At 45.4% G+C, this 25,230-nt stretch overlaps 1 protein-coding gene across 2 annotated transcripts in view; it reads left to right on the plus strand.

Annotated features, from left to right (window-relative positions):
- The window catches only part of AFF1 (AF4/FMR2 family member 1), a 181,968-nt gene that overhangs the window by 153,724 nt on the left and 3,014 nt on the right, over positions 1 to 25,230 (plus strand). For both annotated transcript variants that reach the window (XM_038769104.1, XM_038769105.1), the window contains 12 exons: positions 1,011 to 1,065; positions 1,195 to 1,232; positions 4,207 to 4,363; positions 8,580 to 9,572; positions 11,779 to 11,879; positions 14,413 to 14,650; positions 16,772 to 16,863; positions 16,968 to 17,031; positions 21,750 to 21,886; positions 22,414 to 22,485; positions 23,274 to 23,367; positions 23,499 to 23,542. In XM_038769104.1, coding sequence (XP_038625032.1) covers positions 1,011 to 1,065; positions 1,195 to 1,232; positions 4,207 to 4,363; positions 8,580 to 9,572; positions 11,779 to 11,879; positions 14,413 to 14,650; positions 16,772 to 16,863; positions 16,968 to 17,031; positions 21,750 to 21,886; positions 22,414 to 22,485; positions 23,274 to 23,367; positions 23,499 to 23,542 — 2,085 coding nt within the window. The remainder of the gene's footprint in view (positions 1 to 1,010; positions 1,066 to 1,194; positions 1,233 to 4,206; positions 4,364 to 8,579; positions 9,573 to 11,778; positions 11,880 to 14,412; positions 14,651 to 16,771; positions 16,864 to 16,967; positions 17,032 to 21,749; positions 21,887 to 22,413; positions 22,486 to 23,273; positions 23,368 to 23,498; positions 23,543 to 25,230) is intronic.

The raw sequence follows: 25,230 nt of genomic DNA on the forward strand, positions 1-25,230 counted from the left end.
AAGGAAAGCCGGAGTTGACGACGTCTGTTTCTTTAAGCTTCCGGCCATAATGGCTTAGGAGAAAATGTCCAGGGGTCGGCGTTTAACTCTCAATCCCTGACTGCTGTTTGTTCGTAAACTTGAGATTTAAAAAATGGAACTGATATTGATGATAATCATAATTGTGGTATTTAAGCACTTACTATGTGCCAAGACTGTACTAAGCCCGGGGTCATCAGGTCGCACATGGGGCTCACAGGTTAAGTAGGAGGGAGAACAGGTATTGAATCCCCGTTTTGCAAATGAGGGAACCGAGGCACAGAGAAGTGAAATGACTTGCCCAAGGTCACATAGCAGAAAAGTAGTGGAATCAAGGTTAGAACCCAGGTCCTCTGACTCCTAGGCCTGTGCTCTTTCCATTAGGCAAAACTGCTTCTTGGAGGGTTTTCCCCCTAATCTGCTGGGTTTTCTTTGCCCTACTTCTTGACTGGATCTTCCAGGAAGGAAAGAGGAAGCTGTGAACCCGGTTTTCTCCTCTTCCGAAGCTGCTAAGTTTTGTTTCATGCCCCTGATAAGCTTTGAAAATCTGCTGTTCAGGTAGCAACAAAACAGGGAAGTGAGAGCAACTAAATCCTCAGTAAATTCAAGCCCCTGGAAATCCTACCGTCATTGAAGTATGAGGGGGTTTGGGGCCTAAGTTTTCCAAATTGCTTCTCTCCCCAAACCGCTAATTCCTCCAACATTCACCTCTTTTGTCTGTTTAGATGTGGGCTCGGTGTCATTTTCATGTTTGTCCGAGATAATTTGTGTTTGTGTGCAAATCGGTGTTTTTTGAGTGTCAAATGAAATGTTCTTTTCAGTGCCAAAGTTGCAAACAGATACACCTCTATTCAGGTGATTTAAAAAATTAAGCATCTTGCTGCTCTAAGTCTCCACATTAAATGGGAAGGGCATTAGAGTGCACAGTTTTAAAAGGCATACAATTATTAGCCGTTTTTAAAATTCTGACATTTTCTCTCTGCCTTTTCCAGTATGTTAGAAGATGACCTTCAGCTCAGTGACAGCGAAGACAGTGATGACGATCAAGTCAGTTTTAGACAATTTGTCAACCATCCCAAAAAATTATTTTACTTAGATTCCTTCGCTTCTCTTGTCAGCTTTTTAACCTAATTGTTTTTTCCCCTCCCTTTCCCCCTGTCTCTTTCAAACATGTAGGCCTCTGAGAAGCCACCTCCCTCACCTGCTCCTCCAAGGTACTATGCTTATTTTCCCTCAGCTCAATTAAAAAAAAAAAGTGTTTTGTCCAGCACATGAAGAAAGGAAACTTATATCCTCTTACATGAAATGCAGCTATCTATTTTTCAAATAATTAATACTTTGTTTAATAAGTGGGTAGGTAAATGGAAAAGAACACATGAGGAGGAAGAATTAACTATAAATGCAATTTCCACTTTTATTAGCATCTTGTAGAAACTGCCAACATTTAGGACCAATGAACTGTTTAGGACTACAAATAGGACCTTTGGTATCCGAGGTAACTGAGTAAGTTGCTACACCCCCAGAGTTATGATACAGCCTTGGAGATATAATTGAAAGAAAACCCTAAATAGCCACCTCTGTATTCGATGGCTGGAACATACAAATTTTCTTCATAAATAACTGTTTATCAGCACACTAGAGATTGGATTGCTGGTCTTAAATGGATCTTAAATGCCCATAGTCAAGTTGAGTTTTGATAATGTAAAAGTTTCATTTGTGAGGGGTGTTCTGCACACAGTAAGCTCTTAATATGAATGAATGAATGATATGGTGTGGTAGTTTAGTGATGTATATAGTGCAGTGGTTTCCTTTCTATTCAGTAAAAGCTCACATAAAGCTGACTTTGGAAGACACACATTTACCAAGATGGGATTTCCATATATTAATCAGTGGCATTTATTGAGTGCTTTCTATGTGCAGAGCACTGTACTAAGTTTGACTGGGAGAGTACAGTATGACAGAGTTGACAGACAGTTTCTGTGCCCACAATGAGTTTACAAGTGGCTTAATCCCCAATAAGCCCCCACTTTAAAAATCACCTTTAAACTAAATACGGGAAGGGATTCATTAGGTGAAAGGTACTGAAGAGGGAAGTAAAGAGCTTTTAAAGCTTTATAGTTAGTGCATATCCATGTCAACTTTTCATTTTGAGTGTGGCATGAAAGGAGAGCAGGGATTTGTGGGGAGGAGGGATGTGGACTTGGAGGGGTCTGGCTTCAAAGAGCTAACAGTCTTGAAAGGACCGAGTGTGTGTGTCTTCAGCTCTGCTTGGAAACACTCAAGTTTGCGAGGAGGCTGGATCCATCAGCCTTTGTGGTTGGGCACCTAGGAGCGACCGACCTTCTACTACAGTCAGATTGAGGTCTTAGAATGAGAACAATGAAGGGGCAGGGGCGCTTAACAAATAGCACAGTTATTAATGATAATTAGCACAACTACAATACTATTGGTGGCTCTACTAGTTTTCTTTTTAAAACATGTATTATCACATAGCTCATGTGAGAATTTCAGCTCAGCTTTACATGTTTGCTGGGAATCCAGAAGGCATTTCCTAGGTAGAAGGGTGAGCCAGACTTAAGTGTTTCTGCGACAGAAGTGCAAAATGGCTCAGGTTTTGCTCCAAAAGTAGCCCGTTATACATAAGACCATATGTAGAATGAGGTTTTAGTTTATGTAAGTTTCACACCTTTGAAAAAGAAAACTATTTACATGCAGACTTGATTGGAAGCATACCGTAAGTTTGTTCTGGGCAGGGGATGTGTCTACCAACTTAGTTATATTGTCCTCTCCCAAGAGCTTTGTACAATGCTTTGTACACAATGAGCACTCGATAAATACCACTGATGGTGATGATGATGATGATGCAGACCTGCTTTGTAGACAGTCAGATGAGAACATTGAACTTGAAAAGTGGGTTTAAAATGAGAGATCTGCACAGCAAAGACAAATTGTTTAGGGGCCAGAAAATGATATGGGTCTGAGTGCAGTCTCTTTTCTGCCTCTGCCTCTTCTACTTCTCCTTCTCCCGCTGCCTCTCTTTCCCCAAATTGGAATTTTTTTTAAAAAAAACTAACAATTTCTGGGAACTGTGGGAGAAGGCAGCATTTATTTTCTTTGATTTCAACACTTTCTGACATGCTATGAAAGCTAAGTTGCGAAAGTTGACATCACCGAAAGCATAGAGGTCAGGGTTGATGGTTGTTCATAAGGAAAATTAGTTTAAAAAAGAAAACAAACTACGTATGTAGGAAACCTTCAAAAGTAAGGCTGCAAAGGCATGATACGAATCAGGGAGTTCCTCCGTGACTGCAAGTTAGGTGCATCTGGAGCCTCTAAGGAGCCATTTGGTGATCTCTTGCTTGAGATTGTGTGTTCTGTGAAGTCAAGGAGCCCCTCTTCCCTGCTTCCTTGATCCCCTCCCTGTGTTGTCTGGGGGAAACAGGTGGCGCTTACCCTGGCCAGCAGCCCAAGTGGACTGCCTGCAGTCACAGCCAGAGGTTTAAAATGGTTGTGGGTAGTTTATCCAACTAGAGGAGTCGGCCTTCTGCTCCCCCTTGCTTCTCCCCCCCCACAGGAAACTAGGATGTAATGAGTTCTGAATCCTGGCAGACCAAGGTTCAGCGGGTTCAGGTTGCCAGGTTGGCTTGTGCTTTCTGAAACAGAGCTGCAGAGGTCAGTGTGACCACTCTTTTTTTTTTTTTTTTCTGCTGTAATGCGCCATACTTCTCCCCCACTCCCACGGAATTTGTTAAGCGCTTACGAAGCCCTGGGGTAGATACAAGCACATAGCCCAGGTCCCACTTAGGGCTCACAATCCCCATTTTACAGATGAGGTAACTGAGACACAGTAAATAGGTGACTTACCCAAGATCACACAGCAGACAAGTGGCAGAGCCAGGATTAGAACCAGATCATTCAGACTCCCAAGCGTGTGTTCTGTCCATTAGACTAAGTTTGCTGCCCAATCTTCTGGAAAGGAGGGTTTTGTTGGTATCCTGGAGAAGCAGTAGAAAAATGTTTCTTACCTAGAGCTCTTGCCCCCCTGGCAGGGTAGAATTCTGAAGGGCCAAACAACATTGGTTTCGGGAATCCTTGTTGTGCCAGCAGGACCATGGTGAGGGAGGAGGGGAAGAGGAGTAAACAATCTCCCTGACAGTTTTCTAATTTTATCCCTGTGTCACTCGGCAGCGCCCCACAATCCCTCCCTGACAGTGTGGCATCAGCACATTCCAGCAGTGCAGACTCCGAGAGCACCAGCGACTCAGACAGCTCTTCGGACTCTGAGAGCGAGAGCAGCTCAAGTGACAGTGAAGGCAACGAGCCCCCAGAAGGTCCAGGACCGGAGGTATGGGGCCCGCAGGGCTAAGATGGAGCCCTTCTTCTCGCTGCTCCCCCCGGGGAACCCCGTGGGCGGGGCAGGAGGGGGCATGAGAGCCAGGGAGGAGTATTCTTCCCCCCCGCACTCCCACCCGGGCTGCCAGGCCCCTCCTGCTGGCTTGGCGTAATCTCTATCGGGAGACTTGCCACGGAGCGTCAGAGGGGAGCGTTCTTGTCTTCCTTTGGGAGGAGCCTCTGATTGCCCATTGGGGTGGTTACTATAGGAAGTAGTGGTTCTTCCACTAGATTTTAAACTCCTTGCGGGCAAGGATCATGTCTCTTAACTCACTACTCTCCTGAGTGCTTAGGTCACTACTCTGTAGTAAGCACTCAATATAACGGAGTGATCAATTGGGGCCCCAGAATCGGAAGGCCTTTTGTTGGGGGAGGAATCGTATTTTCAACAAGACATGCGTTTTGACACAGAAGGTAGATGGTTTTTTTGCTGTCAAAAGGTTTGGATTGAGGATGTCAGTGAGGCAGCCTTTTATTTTTTTTTTTTAAACAAAGCTGTGGGTTGGAGTTTTGAGGTGGAACCACTCTAAGCTGCCCACTGAATTAGTGGCAAAGAGATTTCTCTTCTCAAGGCCCATGATTCTCCCTGGCTCCCTCTCCCCTAGGTAGGGCGAATGATGCCTGCCCTCACCTTACTTGGGTGCAGGATTCTGTAGACTGAGGTCAGCCCACTAAATGTAACCCTCAGATTGGAGAACCATGGTGAATTGGAGGTTGGAAAAAGCCCCAGACCACGTGAAGTTCTTGAGGGAGCCTATCCATTATCCAGACTTTGGGGAAAGAGCTTGCCAAGTTGGCAGAGCTTATGGGTAGGGAATCTGTCTGTTTATTGTTTTATTGTACACTTCCAAGTGCTTAGCACAGTGCTCTGTACACAGTAAGTGCTCAATATCTAGGATGGACTGACGGACAAAAATTGACAGACATTAAGGCTGAGAAGACAATGAGAAACAAAAAAAAAAAAACATGCTTGTGAGATGTCTGAAGCTGGAATTAGGACCTTGGAAAAAAATTCCCAAGAGGTTTTCCCCTTGTCCATTTCCCTCTGATCTACAGTTTAGTTTATGTCAATTTCCCCTGCTAGGTTGTGTACTCCCCAAGGGTAGAGATCATGTCTGTTAATTCTAATGTACTCTCCCAAGAACGTAGTTCAGTGTACTACACTCAGTAAGTGCTCAATATTCTTGACTGGTTATGGTTTGAGAATGGTGTGTAGTCCTGGACTTTTCCTCCTTCTTCTTGGTCATTTCAGTCCTTGGCTATACCACCTTAAAGAGGATGGTGGATGAGGACGGAGAGAAGGTGGAATTGAAAATGTCACACTGTGGGTTGGCCACTTTTGTTTAGTAGCAAAAGTCACAGAAACAGTTGCCTGATCTAGGTTTTAAAATAATCATTAGATTTCCTTTTTTTGTGTTACTCCTCTCCCGGTTAAAAGGATAAGTGGTATTTGGCCTAGATCTTTGAAAAACTCTCATAATCCGTTGAGAGAGTCATTCTAAAAATTCTGGCTGGTTTTTACAACCTCTACATTATGTAGTAGAAAAAAATGCGCATTTGGTTTTTTTAGGATGTGTACAGCCTGCATGTGTGATTTCTTTCCAGGAAGACTACACATGCCTTCCAAATTCACTGAAAAGATTGTTTATTTAGGGAGTTAGGGGTAAAGGAGTATATGGAAATACTAGTGATTGCTCTTCTCTGGGTCTCCTTTTAAAGGACACTTTATTTTTTAATATTTGGCAGAAAAAAATAATTTTCTCCATGACTTTCACCAGGAGATATGGGTTTTTTAAATTTTTTTTTAAAGCTAGCCAGGTTTCAAGCCAGTTTTTGTCTCCTCCCTGCCCCTAAAATATACAGGCATGTATGTGTGTACGCATACATGCGTGTTTGTGGGCTTGGTTCTGAAAATACTTTGTGTGCTTCTAATATTGTATGATGTCACAGTACCATAAGAATTTGGCCAGGGCACCCAGATTCATTTTGCTATCATTGCTTTTACCTGAGGAGGTCCATAAACCCACCTTCGGTAGCACTGGAATGAAGTCCCCTGAGCCAACTCCTGGCCTAATCAAAAAGCTTTTGTTCCATCCAAGGTGTGTAGTTTTAATGCTAGTTGCCCCTGCCTCTTCTAAAATCCTTTCCTCGGGAGACACATTGGACCAGAACATTCAATAAGGAATGTCCGTATTGCCTAAGATCAGTTACAGCATGGATGAGGTAGCTGTCGGCTTTATATTTTCAGAGAGGGAATTTCTCTTTCTAGGGATTGCAGAATTCAGAGAGCCTGAGTGCAAACTGAGAGGTTAGAGGTGGTGTGTTTTGGGGAAATCCCTCTAAGTTGATAGACCCACTCCCCCACATAGAGCCAGGCAGGGGGTAAAATTGAATGAAGAGCTGAGGAATCAAATCGTTGTTCCCCCTTCTTAATCAGACTGACAGCTTCTAGGGAGCCAGAACTATATCTTTTGGAATCACTTGGTCCAAGGTTTAGCACAGTTGCACAGGCAGTAATGATAATAAATCATTATGGTATTAAGTGCTGGTTAGGTTTCAAACACTGTGTGGAACATAGGGCTCGATACAGTCCCTGTTCCACCTAGAGCTTACAGTCTAAGAGGTAAAGAGAATGACCATCTCACCTCTGTTTTACAGGTGAAGAAACTGAGGCATGGGGTGGCTAAATTACTTACCCAAAGTCACACAGCAGGCCAGTGACTGAGCTGGGGACTGGAATCCTGGGTCTCCTGACCCCCAGGCTCGTGCTCTTTCCACTTGGTCATGTTGCCTCCTTAGCACCAGTGCCTTGCGCATAGTAAGCACTTAATAAATGCCATTATGATTATTATTATTATTATTGTTATTATTATTATTATAAAGCTTTTGATTTGGGGGGAAAAAAAATCCCACGACACCCTGGATGTATCTCGGCATCACTCCGTGCCTTAAATTCTGCTCCTAGCATTGGAGCCAATGCTAGCCTATAAAAGTGTGAAGAAAATGAAAGATCTGATTTGTGTCTTGCCCTGAGTACTTCTCTAGGTATAGAACACCATTTCATTAAGGGCTGACAGTGTAATGAAGCAAGTGAGAAAGGAAGAGCCTTTTCCTTTGATTTATGACCAAGATTTGAAACCCTTGAAAAGTGTTTGGGATGTGCACATGGCATCCTCCTGGGCTAGTGATATCAAGTCTGGAAAAGGCTGTTATAGCAGACTAAATTGTCAATGGTAAGAGGACAGGGAGAGCCAGGTAAATGTTAGTATTATTATTATGGTATTTAAGCGTTTACTATGGGCCAAGCACTATACTAAGCTCTGGGGTAGATTCAAAATAATTGGGCTAGACACAGCCCGTGTCCCAAATGGGCCTCACAGTCTAAGTAGGAGAGAATAAATGCTTAAGCAGAGGGGGAGAGTCAACCTAATCCGATCAGATACAGTCCCACAATTTAAGTAGAAGGGAGAGCAGGTATCTCATCCCCGTTTGACAGATGAGGAAACTGAGGCCTAGAGAAGTTCTGTGATTTGCCCCATCAGGCTAGGGATTAGAACTCCCAGTCTCTCCCTGTCTCCACCACACCCTCTCCACTACTACATCAGGGTGGCCCTAGATTTCGTTTAAGCCAGTACCATTCACCTCCTTCTCACCTTGCGTGGGAGCTATGAACAAGTTACGAGTCTGATTGAGCCTTCCCCTTGCCTTCCTGTCCCTGCTGCCCTCCAGAAGAAACTCGAATGAGCAGTGGTCTCCACCCAGTCCCACTCTGAGTGTTTGTCTCCTGAATAAGGAAAGAGGGAACAGCCCACCTCCTCCAGGAGGTAGGAATATTCCCTGATTAAACCTCCACATTTCCAGTCCCACCATCCCACCAGTTACCTCAGCTCTCAGGTATTTGACAACTTGTATCAATCAGTCAGTCAGTGGTATTTATTGAGCACTCACTTGTGTCCCTCACCTCCTGCATTGGAAGGCCAGTTCTGAGGGGGCAGGGGGCAGGGGGCCGCTTCTGTGATTTGCTGTGTCCCTTAGGCACCTGGTACAGTGCTGGGCACAGAGTAGGTGCTTCGTCAGACCCTTTGATGGCAATCCAGCATCTCCGTAAGTCGGCAGGTACCATTGTTTGCTCCTGGCTAACTGTTGTCCCCCTTTCGCCCCTTCCACAGCCCGATCCTCCCACAGCAAACAAATGGCAGCTGGACAATTGGCTGACCAAAGTGAGCCAGCCAGCAGTGCCGACCAAGAGCCCGGAGAAAGCGGGACCCAGGCACCGGCCTCCTGAGGGGAGGGGCAAGAGCGGAGGCGGGGCTGGGGGCCACGAGCGCGCTGAGACCCAAGAGCCACCCCCCAAGGGACCCTCCAGCAAGGGGCCGAAGCCCCCCACCGAAGGGCACCCCCAGGGCAAGAGCCGGGGCCAGAGGTCCCCTGGGCCGCCGGGCCCTGAGGAGCCCCGGCGGCAGACAGTCGGGACCAAGCAGCCCAAGAAGCCCCTCAAGTCGCCACCCAGGGAGGACTCGTGGGGAGTTTTGCTGCAAGTGGAGAGTGAGCCGGGCCCGCAGCCCCGGACCAAAGAGCCGCCCTCTCGCAACAAGCCCCGCGTCAAGACGAAAGGGAGGACCCGGCCTGGCCACGGGAAGGAGGAGGCCAGGGCCGGCGAGCCGCAAGGACCCGGCGACAGGAAGAAGCACAAAAGCGCTCACCCCGCCTCCGCCCCCACCTCCGCCCCTGCTTCCGCCCCTTCCCAAGCGGGTGTGGACCCCGAGCCGGTCAGGGACAGAGTGGACAATGGCAGCCTGGAATGCTGCCCCATCAGCCCCCTGAATCAGGGCGGGGACCGGGCCCAGGGCACTGGCCGGACCGGCTCCGGCAGGACTAGCGGCACAAGGCCGGCGGAGGGGGCCCAGGACCACCCCAGCAAGGACGGCAAATTCCCGTTGCCTTTCAGAGACCCCAAGCGGCTGTCACCCCTCAGGGACACCCCCCTCCCCCAGAGCCTCATGGTCAAGATCAATCTGGCACTTCTGTCCCGGGTGCCCCAGCCCCCCACCAAGGGGACCCAGCACAAGAGACTGGAGGGTAAGCCTCTCCCGGTGGGGAGGAAAGAGGAGCTGGACAAGAGAAGCACGGAGACCTTGGACAAGGTGGCCAAGAAGCGAAAGGTAAGTGGCACAGGGCAACCTCTGCTCTGGATCTCCGCTTCTCCCTCCCCCACCTAGACACCCTTACCTCTGGTGGGCATGACTGATGGGCCATGGGTCAACTAGCATTTCCTTACCAGACCTTCACCCATCGATCCCGGGCATCTTGGGATGATCTGATTGGAGGGGTGCAATGCTCAGGGCTGCGGGGAGGCAACGCCTTACCCCCTGCCCCTTGCAACAAGCTTCTGAGGGAGGAGAGGTTAAGTGGAATCCCTTTTTTTATGAGGCAGAAGGGTGGTGTTTTGGGAGCTGATGAATGCTGCTCATCGACTTTATCCTTGAGGACTTCTTCCTGAGCAATGAAGTCTGTGAGCTTTGGCTGATGTGGATTGAGGGATTATTGAGAATCAGGTGGTTCCTCGTGGTAGGTGCCAAGGGTGTCTGAAACCCAGAAACCAGGGCAAGGGGACACCCCCTTCCCACCCACTTTGGGAGACATCAGGTGGGCCTCTTGAGGAGCCAGTCTGAAAGCCACCGAGTAGGTCAAGGTAGTGGTGGGGGAGGAGGGAGCGTGGTTTTCCCTTATCAGGAAAAACAAAGCAGAAATGAAATACAGGAAGTCATGTTGCAGGTGAAAATTTTAACTGCATATTAACTTAAAGCCAGGAATGGTAAGAAACAAATAAAATTGTGATTTTTTTTTCCACCCCATACTACTAGCTTGCAGCATTCCCTCCCCATTATAATCTTACACTGTAACATTTATTCTTCTATTTTTGGAGTGGTTCCATTTCCAGGAGGACTCTTAAAATATCTTCACAGAGAATTCTGTGTGTACATTGTGATTTTGTGCTAGCCCCTTCCGTGGGCCACTGATAAGGAAGCCTGGCATGGTAAGAAATATCTCCGTCCAGAACCACATTTCACCCCATTGTAGGTCAAGCAGCAGTGATTTCAGGGTGGACGGTCCCTTCTGGTATGGGTGTTAGGTTCATAAATTTGCCATAAGCAGTCGGACTTTTCTAGTGAGCGTTTTCTGACAGGAAGGTATTGCTAAGGGTCTGGTGCCAAAGTTAGGCTCTGTTTGAATTTTTCAAACCCCACCTTTCCCCTTGAGGCTTCCCAGGAGAATAAAAACCACAGGTGACCTGTTCCCTTTCCTGCCTGATAAACCAATTGATGACATATTTGGAGAGTTTACTGACTACTAAGTACCTTTCGAAGTCCTGGTAGAGAGCAAGAGACCTGTCCTTCAGTCATCTTGCTGTACCGTTTTTCCATTCAGTATCGTCCCCTGGTCTGGATGGTGAAATCCACCCATTAAAATAACTCATCTTTGTCGTGGATTGTGAAGGGGTGTCTGGAGACATTCTGGGGTCCACTCACCAATATCATCCGGGAGCAAGGTGAAATCAGCAATCAAGAGGTGGTGGAGCACAGGCAGTCTACCAGCATGTGGTCAGGGTTCGGTGCTATCCAGCTTGGCTAGGCAGAGTATTGGGAGAGAATGGCTGGGAAGTAGCTAGAATAGTGAGCTACGGGGAAGGGCTTGCATGCAGGAAATGGCAAAGGGTCACAGTCTCCAGAATTCAGCCCTGAGACTTTCTACCCATACTAAGAGGAAAGGATAGTTGCCTTTAAGGGACTGGGGATGTTAATTGTTGTTGTCCTAGATCAGCCTTCAGGGAAACAGTTTGGCATCTGGACTCAGGAATCTGTACCGACTCTAGAGAAGCACAGTTTGTTTTTAAGCCTTCTAGCTTTCGAGCTTTCTTTCTCTCTCCCCTCCCCCTCACCCCCCTTCTCGGCACAGGGTGTACTTTTAAGCAAAGCCACCCCAACCCTCCTCCTGATAAGTCATCAGTTGAAGAAGTGTTGAATTACAGACATATAATAGTGCAGAGAGCCAATCTTCAATATTTTACCTGGAACTATTTATTTTCCTTGAGGTAAATGGAGAATTTGGCCCCCTTTGGCCTCGTTTTTGGCTGCTGAGAGATGTTCTTTCCTTAAAATGTCAAAACAGAGGTAGCAGCTCATCCTGAATTTAATGCTGAATCCTATTCAAGGGAAGTGAGAGAAATCTTAATCTGTTGTGTATGTGCTGATGGCTTGAAAAAATAACTCAGGTTTCTTCATCTTGCCTGTTCCAGCCATTTTTTTTTTCCTCTGGGGGTTTCGTGTATTTTGAGGGTATGTTGAATACTTTCTTTCTACGTTGCAGGGAGAACCAGAGAGAGACTTTGATAGCAAGAAAATCAAACTGGAGAAAGACGCCAAATTATTGCCATCGTCTTCAGCTTCCAAAGATGCCAGTAAAACAAAGTGAGTACAGACATCATCTGGAAAAGCTTTGTTATCCAGCACATCGACAGAATGGTGGGACTGATTGGTCAAAAATCCAGCTAGCTTAAGAGTCAGTCTGCCCCAAGCCAACACTCTCGCAAGGAGGCTTTTGCAGCACCATTCAGCGGGCTGGGAAAACCACCAAATTGGGACTAAAGTTCTGAGTCCCTCCTCCCTCTTCCGAGGTAGGACTGCCAGGAGCCGACCTCAGTGAAGAGAGGAAGCTTGGTGATTGGTTGAATCCTGACTGGACTTCAAGACAGCAACTCAATCAATCAGTGGTATTTATTGAACGCTTACTGTGTGCAGAGCACTGTACTAAGCACTTGAGAGAGTACGTGGCCTAGTGGAATGAGCCCAGGCCTGGGTGTCAGGACCTGGGATCTCATCCTGGCTTTGCCACTTGTCTGCTATGTAAGTCATTTCGCTTCTCTCTGCCTCAGTTCCCTCACTTCTAGACTGTGAGCCCACTGTTGGGTAGGGACCGTCTCTATATGTTGCCAACTTGTACTTCCCAAGCGCTTAGTACAGTGCTCTGCACACAGTAAGCGCTCAATAAATATGATTGAATGAATGTAAAACAGGCATTAAGATGGTGTGTGACAAAGACTGTGTCCAACCAAATTATTCTATATCTACCCCAGCACTTGGTACAGTGTGTGGCACGTAGTAAGTGCTTAACAAATACCAGTGGGGAAAAAAAAAAAAACTGGTGTAACAGCTACATCCTTCTTCGTTCCCGCCTAGCCCAAATCTCCCACTGTAGGGAAGTACCATGGCTTAGTGGACAGAGCCCAGGCCTGGGAGTCAGAAAGCCATGAATTCTAATCCTAGCTCTGCCACTTGTCTGCTGTGTGGCCTTTGCGAAGTCATTTCACTTCTCTGTGTGCCTCAGTTCCCTCATCTGTAAAGTGGGGATTAGACTGTGAGCCCCACGCGGGTCAAGGACTGTGTCTAACCCGATTTACTTGTATCCACCCAGTACTCAGTAAGCACTTAACAGAAACCACAGTTTAAGACCAGGGAGGGGAGGAGTGTTGAAAAGACGAGGATTTAGGGGGCCAAAACAGCTTGCTGGGCTCACTCCATCCCTTTGAGCAACGGAGGTCCAAAGCGTCAGTGAGCAACATCTGAGATCTAAGGTGAGGGGTGGAGTCAGGAGGAAGGGTAGACGGGGTGGGTTGGGGCTGATGGCACTGAAGCCCTGCCCAGATTCAGTCTGATCATCTCACCTCACCCAAGCCCAGTTCCCATCCCACCCAGAGCCTAAGCTTGGTCCAGGTCTTGGGGGGCCAGGAAGGAGGGCTTGGTGTCCCTTCTGGGGTAGGACATGGCTCTGTGTACCTAGTGAACCATGAGAATTAAAAGAAATGATTGTCCCAAGATCCCACTGAAAAAAAGAACCTGTAGCTTGTTTTCCAAGTCCTTCCCTCCCCAACTCTCTACCTCTCTGCCCTCTTTACTAGTTTGAATGAAGCAAAAATCAAATAATAGCACTCCCAGGTGTGTAGTGTGGGGGTGGTATTCTTGCAGAACCCCACACTATGACAAGCGTGAGTTGTAGTAGTCCCCGGTGTCTTTGGCAGTGAGCCTGTGCACAATCGACACCAGGCACTGCTTGTATTCATGTTGCCTCCCAGTTTTGCCGTCACGGTGTAGCCGAAATGCATAGTGAAAATGCAGAACTGAGCATTCAAATTCTCGTTTAATTTGTGAGAAAATGGAAACTGAGTTATTTGCCTAGCGACTCTCAATCAGTGGTATTGGGCACTTACTGTGTGCAGAGCCTTATACTAAGAGCTTGGGAAAGAACAAGAGTTGGTAGACATGGTCCCTGCCCACAAGGAGCTTCCAGTCTAGAGGACTCTCTCCAATTCATCTCCAAGCACTTAGTACAGTGCTCTGCACACAGTAAGTGCTCAATAAATACGATTGATTGATTGATTCATCATTATTTGCTTTATTTTTGAAAAGTGCAGTCGTTGCAGCAAACTCCCCACCATCTCTGTAAAATAGGGCTGTTTCCACGGGTTGCATGGATGGGGTGCCCATCTGGGCACCAGATGGAGTTTCTGAATTGCACTGCCTCCATGTCAGCAGGAAGCATGTCTCCAATCTTTCAGTATCTGGGCTCTCCAGTAAACTTGAAATCAGTAACTTCTCTTGGAAACACAGTGAAAATTGGATGCTGGGTCAAACAGAAGCCGAAAGCGAAGCCTCCGTTATCGTTACTTCTTCAGAATGCCCCCTCCCTGCATTGTGGACCGTTGACTCAAAGGTTTTCAACGGCATTCAAAAGTCCCTGAAGTTTCCTCAGCCAGCAGTTAATGTGCTCCCATCCAAAGCATTCACCTGGACAAACAGAATCATATACTGCTAGAAACCTTAATCTTTGTTCAGGGGTTGTTGGGGTTTTGGGGGGTTTTTTGTTTGTTGTTTTTTTTTTAAATAAGCTAAGCCATAGAGTTCGAACGTACTGCCCATGTTTAATGAGTATGTTACTCCGCTTCAGGATGTCCAGGTCATCCTCCGAGGCCCCGAAGAAACAGCCGCTGGCACCAGCCCCTGGGCCCCCCTCCCCCAAACCAGCCAAGACCGGGCACAAACGGCCAAAAGCTGAAGGCAGCGCCAGCAGCCAGGGGCCCCCCAAAAGTACCAGCACCACAAAGAACAGCCAGAAAGAGTCGTCGTCTTCCTCCAAGCATAGGAAAACTGAGGGGAAGAATTCCGGACACTCAACAAGCAACAAAGTGAGTACGGAGAGAGGGTGAACACGGTTTCCGGGGCCTTTCCGCTGAGTCATCAGGTCTTCAGCCCACTGGGCACAGGGCGGCTTGGTCATCTGGGCCACTTTTCATCCTTGATGTGGAAAGTGTCCCACAGGAGAGCGTAGCCAGTTGTGGTCCTTGGGAGCTACGTGGAAGAGCCTGTCATTAATTCTTTCCAGTCAGTCTTCCTTGCCCCCTGCACACTCAGCACAGATTGCCATTCAGCCAGGCTACCCTAGTCACTCTGTGGTGGGAGCAAGAGGCACGAATCTTCCAAACACTTAGTACAGTGCCCTGCACAAAAGGAGCACTCAGTAAATGCCACTGTTGGATTGATTGAGTGAAAAGAGAGAGAGAGTGTGTGCGCGGCACGCACACATGATCATTTTGTTGCTGCTCATTTACTTACAGCCAACATTGTACAGATCGTCCCTAGCGACAGTAAGAATTCAGAAATTGATTCTCTGCTAGCCTGTTCAGTTGACCTGGATTCAGTCAGATTCAGTCTGTAAATGTGATCTCTCTTCACATAGAAATAAGACTTCTGAGATGACTGAGCTTAGCCTTAAAAAAAAAAAAAAAAAAAACCTGGGCTGATGCTGGAGGCCATTTACAATTTTCTTAAAATTTTCACTGTATTTGCACAGTAATTTGTGTGGAATTTAAAACTCACCCTAGGTTTTTGACCTAGAAACCTAGGACTAATTCCTTAGAGCTGAGTTTAACAGGGAGATCTTAGAAATTTGGACTATGATGCTCCCAACTCCATTCTACCTACCTTAAATCCTAAACTCTGTCCCTGCTCTCCATGTGATTGTTTGCACTGAGGTATGATGTGGTTAGTGTATTTTTTTCCAACGTGTACTAACTATGATCTATTTTTTACTTTCAAAGAACTTGGGGCCCCTGTCAATCAGTAATATTGATTGAGTGCCTACTGTGTGCAGGTCACTGTACTAAGCACTTGGGAGAGTACAGTAGAGTTACTAGACACAGTCCCTGCAATCAAGAGAAGCATCGTGGCCTAAAAGACTGGTAGTCAGCAGGACCTGGGTTCTAATTCAGCTCTGCTGCTTGTCTGCTGCCCGACCTTGGGCAAGCCACTTAACTTCTCTGTGCCTCAGTTACCTAATCTCTAAAATGGGGATTAAGACTGTGAGCCCCACATGGTACATGGACTGTGTCTAACCTGATTTGCTTGTATCTACCCCTTAGCTCAGTACCGTGCTTGACACAAAGTAAGCCCTTAACAAATAACATAAAAAAGGGATCATTCAATGTAGGTAGTTTTCTTCAGAAGGATAGAAAAGCATTTAAATAATTTATAAGACAAAGGACCTTGCTTTTTGGTTCAAAAGATGAAGCAACAGTTGTACAGACTTAGTTTCCCACTTCCTTTTAGCTGTCTGGATCAAAGTGGAAGATTCTTACACTTGTCAGTTTATGGTTTTGATATGAGATCAGGGCTGACGGATTAAGGCAAAAAAGTTTACTGTCTTCCTCAGTTAGAAACTCAGCATTGAATTAACGGATGTACATAGAGAGGTAGTAAGTCAATCAATCGTATTTATTGAGCACTTATTGTGTGCAGAGCTCTGTACGAAGTGCTCAAAAGAATACAATATGAGACATTCCATGCCTACGACGAGTTTACAGCCTAAATTTAACAAACATTTAATGTTTCTATATATGTGGGTATGTTTGCGCATGAATGTGTATGTGTATACATCTAATTTTTGACTACAGTTGTAGTGACTTCTCAAACAATGGAGAATATTTGTGGTAACTTTGGTGTTACCAACTTTGTTCTTAGACCCAGCCTGCAAAACTTGTGTTTTGGTGACTCTAATGATGATGATAATAGATTATCATCATGCTAAATTTGCTTAATGCTATAATGCTAATATAATGCTAAAATTGTGAAATTTATTGAGCCCTTATTATGTGCCAAGCACCATACTAAGCATGCTAGTGACTGTCCAGGTTGATGCTGTTTTGTTCTTCCTGTTTTCCACCCCCTCAGCTTGCTAGGCAAAGTCCACCTTTTTGGGCATTGACCTTAAATGGGCAAACACTCATCCTTTCTGGGCCCTTTTTTTCTAGGGATCTGCAGGGGATATTGCAAATCCTTTCCCAGTGCCTTCTTTGCCAAATGGTAACTCCAAGCCAGCGAAGCCTCAAGTGAAGTGTGAAAAGTAAGACGTCGCCTTTTCGATCTCAGTGTTGTAGTTTAGGACCCGGCTTACACAGCAGGGGAAGCAGAATTTAACACTGCTTGCTTTCCTCTCTCCCTCTTCAGACAAAGCGAAGCAGAATTTCACATGAAAGAGGCCAAAAGGCTGAAGCACAAGGCCGATTCAATGGTAAGGCTTGTTCTTGAGCTTCTTAAAGAGGGAAAATGTCAACTGAGCAAGCAGTTAATCTGTGAGATTTTTTGAATACTTACTGTGTGCTGAGCACTGTCCTCAGTTAGTAGACATCATCGCTGACCAAAGGAGCGTACAGTCTAGAGCGGGAAAGGGACATTCAAATAAATGACAGATGGGGAAATGAGTATTTACAAAAATACTGTAGGGCTGAGGGTGGGATGAATGATAAGTGGTATTTGTTGAACACTCACTGTGTGCATCAGCACTGTACTTGGAGCTTGAGAGAGTATAGTACAGTAGAGTTGATAGACATGATCCCTGCCCAGAGCGTACAGTCTACAGTGGGAAGTTAAATAAATTACAGAAAGGGGAAAAGGTTATGTACAAAAGTACTGTGGGGGTGGGGTGAATTTCAGTCGATCAGTGGTATTTATTGAGCACTCACTGTGTGCAGAATACAGTGCTAGGTGCATGGGAAAGTACAAATACATAAGAGCTTGTAGACACGATCCTTGCCTCCTCTAGACTGTAGCTGCCCACAAGGAGCTTGCAATCTAGAAGGGGAAAAGGACACTTAAATTACAGAGAAGATAAATGAGTCTGTACAAAAGTACTTTGGGTGGGAGTGGGGTGAACATCAAGTGCTTAAGGCGTTCTTCTGAGAGAACTCATGGATCTGTTTTCTGGACCATCCTGAAAGAAAACGTTCTACTGCAGCTCCATTTGCCGAGCTTAACAGAAGATACAGTAGTTTCTTTGGGCTTGTTATAATTTTTATTATTATTATTTGGTGAATACCAGTGGTAGTTTTTGTGGATTTAAGTGATGGTGGCGATTATTATGGGGATTATTCAGCACTGCTTTGGACACTGGGGCAGATACTAGACAAACAATTCAGCTGGGGCAGATTGTGAGTAGGATTCATTCAACAATTCTGGCCTCTTGAAATTGTTACCGATCTGGTGTTTCTTTCCATATGCCTGACTACTTCCTCTGTTTGCCCAGCCCACTGAGCCGATTCATTAGACATGAAAAACGAGTGTTGTGGTTCAGAGGGAAAGGATAATTACACATTCACCTCAGTGAACACTGCATCAGCTAGACAAGCCTGTTTGATTCCAAAATGATCTCAAAACCTCGAGATGTGTGGATTGACCTGAGAGAGGAGCAAGCAGGCCATTCAACCTGCCCGTTTAAAAGATCTATGCCTAATCAGACGTGGTGTTGGCCTCTTTGGTATAGTGAAGCAACCTTTGCTCCTGGAACATATTTTAAAGAGCAAGGAGGATAATTGGTGTTTATTCTGCATTATTGGCACTGGCATTTGTTTCACTGCATTTTTAGACTGGCATTCCTACAGCATCTGGTGCTTCGCCACTTCCAGAGTTATTTGAAGGCTGAGCTGACCGTGGCAGCGGGTGGGTTCAAAGTCAAGTGGATCTGGAGGGAATTTGCTGGTGTCCACAGTGGGATTGCCCATTAGAGAAGCAGCGTGGCTCAGTGGAAAGAGCACGGGCTTTGGAGTCAGAGGTCATGGGTTGAAATCCCGGCTCCACCAATTGTCAGCTGTGTGACTTTGGGCAAGTCACGTAACCTCTCTGTGCCTCAGTTCTCTCATCTGTAAAATTGGGATTAAGACTGTGAGCCCCCCATGGGACAACCTGATCACCTTGAACCTCCTCAGTGCTTAGAACAGTGCTTTGCACATAGTAAGCACTTAATAAATGCCATTATTATTATTATTATCATCATCATCATTATTATTATTATCTGAGCCCTCCTTGAGCCAATTCTCTCCTGGGTCCAAGTCTCATTGACTCTCAAACAGGTCCTGAAATCTGGCCTTGGGGGAGCTAATCCAGAGAAGAGCCAAGCAAGGTCTCCCATGTCCCTAGCGGCATTTATGTGTTGACGTTCCCTCTGTGATTCATTTTGATTTCTCTAAACTTTGTTTGTTTCTCCCATTGGAGAATAAGCTGCTTGTGGACAGGGAATGTGTCACTTGCTTGTTTTGTACTTCCCTAACACTTAGACCAGTGCGTTCTACTACTACAACAAAACCTTGTCACCCTCTCCACTTGGACAGTCAGAGCAGAGAGTAGAAAAGGGAATGTAGTCTGCCCAGATTTGAAGAATCTGTGGAATTTAACCTCCAAATGAATATACAGACTTTGCCTCATCCAAACCTCATCATAACAATCACTGAGTGCCAACAGTGTAGATAGACATACCAGACCTTTGAGAATATATATAGAAAAGTTAAACACAAAACAATCCCTGTCCACAAAGAGCTTCCAGAGGTCCCCTGGAAGAATGGGAATCAGGCATTGTCTATACTTAGTCTTCTGTACTTTCCCAAGTGCTCAGTATAATGCTCTGAACACAATAGGCTCTCCATAAATTGATCGTAGACAAACAGAAGCAGGTAACAATTTAACCATGCAACAAATGCTGCTAGGTAATGTTTTTTTTTATCTTTGGCGACTTGGGGAGGGGGTTTAACAGATAAGTGTTGTGTATCCTTGGTTCAGATAGCAGGAGGTTAGGGGTTTGGGGAGTGCCAGTTAAAGAATGAACATGGTCCCAAAAGCTAGAAACTGAAAAATGCTTGCAATGTACCTGCTTTTTTTGTAATCAGGCTGAACTGGGCATCTGTTGGGGAACTTGGGTAGTATTAACTGCCTTTTTTCTGATTTGTGGAGCTGAGATGAAATGGTACTTGCTGGAGAAAGATGGAATATGCCAGTGACATGAAACGGCAACCCCATCTGATTGGGAAACCAGTCACCAACTGAACAATCTGAGTTGTTTAGGGTATAAACTTCTTGAGACCGGAGTCAAAGGCTCCTCCCTGTTCTTTGCTGTTTCTGTTCCAAGGTAGTCTCGTACTCCAAGGGCCTTCAGCAAATACTCATTTAATGAATGAATAAGCTAGCAGCCTGGCATTTTGATTGGATTATATCTGAGTTTTTTTTTTTTTTACCTCTGCCTGGAAACATTTTTTTAAACTCTCTCAGTAATATGTATGCAGACCTTACTGCATGCAGAGTCCAATACTGAGAGCAAGGGAGAATATAGTGGAGAAAACAGACACAGAATTTATAATTGATACTAAATACATTTCAGGTAAGGGAAGTAATACAGTTTCAGAGCATATACCAAATATGATGGGGGAAGTCTAAAAAAAAAAAAAGGACTCCAGTGGTTGGTGTGCCTTGCTAAGGGAAATCATAATAGTAATAATTGTGATACTTGTTAAGCGTTTACTGTGTGCTGTTCTAAGCACTGGGGTGGATACAAGATAGAGAATAGATAGAGAAGAGAGATAGAGAAGCAGCGTGGCTCAGTATAAAGATCCCGGGCTTGGGAGTCAGAGGTCATGGGTTCTAATTCCGGCTCTGTCACTTGTCAACTGTGTGGCTTTGGGCAAGTCACTTAACTTCTCTGTGACTCAGTTACCTCATCTGGAAAATGGGAATTAAGACTGTGAGCCCCATGTGGGACAACCTGATTACCGTGTATCTCCCCCAGCGCTTAGAGCAGTGCTTGGCACATATTAAGCGCTTAACAAATACCAAAATTATTATTATTATCATACAAGGCAATCGGGTTGGACACAGTCCCAGCCCCACCTGGGGCTCATAGTCTTACTCCCCGGTTTTTACAGATGAGGTAACTGAGGCATGGAGAAGTTAAGTGACTTATCCAAGGCTACACAGCAGACATGTGGCAGAGCAGGAATTAACACCCACATACCAAAGAACCCTGCTCCCCAAGGAAACACTCCTTCAAGTTTGGCATGTGCCACTTAGCTGTGAAAAGAAATTTCTGACTTTTCATTATCTAAATGCATAATGTAGGGGATAAAGTTAGGATTAGTTTGTTCCTGAAGGTGCTTACTTGTAGAATGCAAAATTGGGCATTAATAATAAAATGCCCGCCCATCACTTTTTGAGTACATATTTCCGTAAGGGGAGCATGTTGAATTCTGCAATAAACCCTGTATCAAATGGGGGATTTGGCTCCCCATGACTATTCATTCACTCATTCATTCAATCGTATTTATTGAGCACTTACTGTGTGCAGAGCACTGTACTAAGCACTTGAGAAGTACAAGTTTGCAACATATAGAGACAGTCCCTACCCAACAGTGGGCTCACAGTCTAGAAGGGAGAGACAGACAACAAAACAAAACATATAAACCAAGTAAAATAAATAGAATAAATATGTACAAGTAAAATAAATAGAGTAATAAATATGTACAAACATATATATATATATGTATATATATAGGTGCTGTGGGGAGGAGAAGGAGGCAAGGCGGGGTGGATGGGGGAGGAGGGGGAGAGGAAGGAGGGGGTTCCTGACTGTCAGCTGTGAGCCCGACAGCCCAGGAGTCTGTCTCCCCCTTCTAGACTGTGAGCCCATTGTTGGGTAGGGACCGTCTCTATATGTTGCCAACTTGTACTTCCCAAGCGCTTAGTACAGTGCTCTACACACAGTAAGTGCTCAATAAATATGATTGAATGAATGAATGAATGAAGCTCTAAGCTGGTCTTCGGTGAGCATTGAGAAGGAGGGTCAATCCCAGCCCTTGAGACCAGTTGGAACAGAGCCAGGGGAAAGCATCGCTACAGTGAGGAATGGGAACTAGAAGGAAATGAATGAAGGCATGTCTTCCAACTAACAATGGCTGTGTTCTTCCCTGACAGTCAGACAAGATTGGAAAAGCATTTAAGTACTTGGACGCAGTCCTGGCCTTCATCGAGTGTGGAATCGCTATGGAGTCTGAAACCCCAACACCAAAGTCGGGTTACACTATGTTCGCGGAGACCGTAGACTTTGTTAAGTAAGTGTGGTGCCGGGCTGATAACCACATTACAGGTTCTCTGTAGTTGGACAGCTTCTCTGCTGTTAGGCCTAAACTGGGCTAAGGATCCCAGGACTTAATGCAAGAGACTATTTCTTGGCCCGCTTCACCCCTGTTTTGACAGGACAGGTACAGACCCTCTCAGTTTTCTGTACAATGTCAAACCTCAACAAGAAGGCTTAGTTTTTCCAGTTCTTCTTTGCTACTTTCATAATTGTAGTTTCTTTGGTTTTTAGCCTGCTTTCGTGAAAGGGAGCTAAATAAATTCAGACCAGCGGCCTGGCCCAAAGAAACCTTTTCATCATCCAGGTGTATGAGCGACTTGAGCTGCTTTTTAAATTGGGCAGATAAACATCTTGGCTGGTCGCCGGCTTCCTTCTGAGCCTTCTTTCCTTACCTTTCAGGAAAACCCAGTTTTGATTTGAAACGGACACGATGAGATCAGTTTGTGTTTCGTGTTCCTAATGGCACTGGTTAATCGGATGTAATTTTCTGTTTCCCTACAGATTCATAATGTCATTAAAAACTTTTACAGACTCCTCAACATCTACACAGGAGAAAATGTTTGTCGTTTTATGGTGTGTATTTTATCTTTCTCCTTGGAATGTGATTACTAGCGCATTTGTTTTTTGTGTGCCATGTTACAGGGGAAATCGCCTTTGAATTATGGCTGAATGGGATTTCCCTGAACTAAAGTAGTAGTTTGCTGAGTAAATCCCAAGTCGAAGTATTAGGTTAATACAGAGCCACAGCATCAAGGAGGGGTGAATAACAGACATCCTTAATTTCACCAATAATAATAATAATAATAATAATAATAGCACACTATACTGTGTGTAATGAATTGTTCCTTGCACAGTTGATGATTTAAGTTTTTTCAGGCATTCACTGAAATATTTCCGTTAGGAATTTCAGTTTTCACTCAGCAAATTGTGAATTGTTGGTGATCTCTCTTACCAGTTAAGACTAGTTTTTCCTTGACATGTGCAAGGGTAAGATACAGAGTAATCACGTACACATTGGGGCTCACAGTCCAAGGGGGAGGGAGAATAGCTATTTAATCCCCACTTGACAGATGAGGAAAGTGAGGCACATAGATGTTAAGCGAGACCTAGAGAAGTTGTGAATTTCCCTATGTCACTCAGCAGGTGAGTAGCAGAGCTGGGATTAGAGCTCAGGTCTCCTGTCTCCCAGGCCTGTGCTCTCTCTGTTTGGCCACGCTGCCACTCAGCACCTGGCTTGACTCTTATGTGTAAAGTTGTTGCAGTAAGGGGATTGATGTCTTGTGTTGGCTTGGGATATTACCAGTCAGTTCCGCTTGTGAATTGCAGAAGCGCACTAACTCGTGCCCCGTTTTCCCACACAGTATGCGCTGCCAGGCTATCCTCTACATGGCAATGTTTCGTTACAAAAAAGACACTGCAATAAAGTATTCTCGTACCCTTAACGAACACTTCAAGGTACAGTGCAGTCTCTCCTCTTCCCCTCCGTGGTATTTTCCGTCACCCCAAAAAGCCGGTTGCTGCATAAATCTAGAACAGGTGCCTAGTGAAATCCCAAAGAAACTAACATTTCATTCTTGCTCTTTCAGAATTCTTCCAGAGTTGCACTAGCACCTTCTCCGTGTGTTGCCAGGTAATCTCACATTCAATTGAAATCACCTCTTGAGTTCCGTTCCAGGGCAGTAGTTTCACTGATTTTATAGTTCTGGCTCCGTGTAGTAGACTTTTTTTATAAGTGTGTGTTTATAGTTTTCTAACTTTCTGTTTCCTTGACTGTTTGCCCTGAGCGTAAATGGCCGGCTTGTACTTTTACTTCTGTTTATTAGAGTGTGAATATTTGCTTGAATATTAACAGGCTGGCTAGGGAAATAGAGATCCGAGACTTTCCCATAAGTCTCCCAGCTTTGTCCACGGCTGAAAGCAGTGTGTCATGAAAGAGAGGAGTAAATTGGGCCGGGCCTGCTATGTATCAAGGTGTCAAGTTAATCCAGGTGTTCCAATCCAACCTCAGTGTTTGGCTTCAAAGTAGATTTTTCTTTCCCTACCCCCAAGTCCTTTTCTGTTGTTTCTCTAACTTGCCCAGTTGCTCTTCCCTCTTGATGGCCCCAAGAGGGGGTGATCTGTTACTGTTTTGGGAAGTGCCCTGAAAGAATGAGTCCCCTTTAATGGCACCCTGTTTGTTGGAAGGGAATATATGCCTCCCAGCTCACACCTCTGCTGTGAAATGAGAAGCAGCATGGCTCAGTGGAAGGAGCCTGGGCTTTGGAGTCAGAGGTCATGAGTTCAAATCCCGGCTCCACCGATTGTCAGCTGTGTGACTTTGGGCAAGTCACTTAACTTCTCTGTGCCTCAGTTCCCTCATCTGTAAAATGGGGATTAAGACTGTGAGCCCCCCATGGGACAACCTGATCACTTTGTAACCTCCCCAGTGCTTAGAACAGTGCTTTGCACATAGTAAGCACTTAATAAACACCATTATTATTATTATTAAATAACCATCCCACTTATTTTTGAGGCAGCCAGCGGGTCTGTTAAATGGAAGTTTGGTGGCGTGAGTGATTCATCAGCAAACTGGGGTAAACTGGTTTACGATGCTGGACTTTGGTTGAGACATCTTCCTGGAGAGTTAGCCACACACACTTAGAGGTTGGTAACAATTAGGGTATTTGGTAAGCACTCACTGTGGGTCAAGCACTGTTCTGAGCACTGGGGTAGAATGAACTTATCCCTAGACTGTGAAATGGTTATGGACGGGGAATGTGTCTGCTAATTCTGTTGTCTTGTAATCTGCCAAGCGCATAGTAAGTACGATTGCTTGAGATACAAATTAATCAGGTTGGATACAGTCCCTGTCCCACACAGGACTCACAGTGTAAACAGGACAAGGAACGGGCTTGGGATTCCCATTTTAGAGTTGAGGAAACTGAGGCACATTGAAGTGAAGTGACTTCCCCAAAGTCACACAGCAAACAGTTGTCAGAGCCGGGATTAGAACCCAGGTCCTCTGACACCTGAGCCCACACTCTTTCCTCTTGGTCATGCTGCTTTGGGTGATGATAGTAATAATGATGGAATACTAATAATAAGAAGCATTTACAATATGCCAAGCACTGTACTAAACACTGGGGTAGATACAAGATAACCTGGTCAGAAACAGTCCCTGTCTGTCTAAAAGGGGGTGTGTGGGGGTGGAGGGGCAGAGAACAGGTATTTTGACCCTCCATGCACACACTTTACAGATGAGGAAACAAAGACCCAAAGAAGTTAAGTGATTCAGCCAAGGTCACACAACAGGCAAGTGGCAAAGCTGGAATTAGAACC

This window comes from Tachyglossus aculeatus, chromosome X5 (assembly GCF_015852505.1).
Source record: "Tachyglossus aculeatus isolate mTacAcu1 chromosome X5, mTacAcu1.pri, whole genome shotgun sequence".
Lineage (NCBI taxonomy): Eukaryota > Metazoa > Chordata > Mammalia > Monotremata > Tachyglossidae > Tachyglossus > Tachyglossus aculeatus.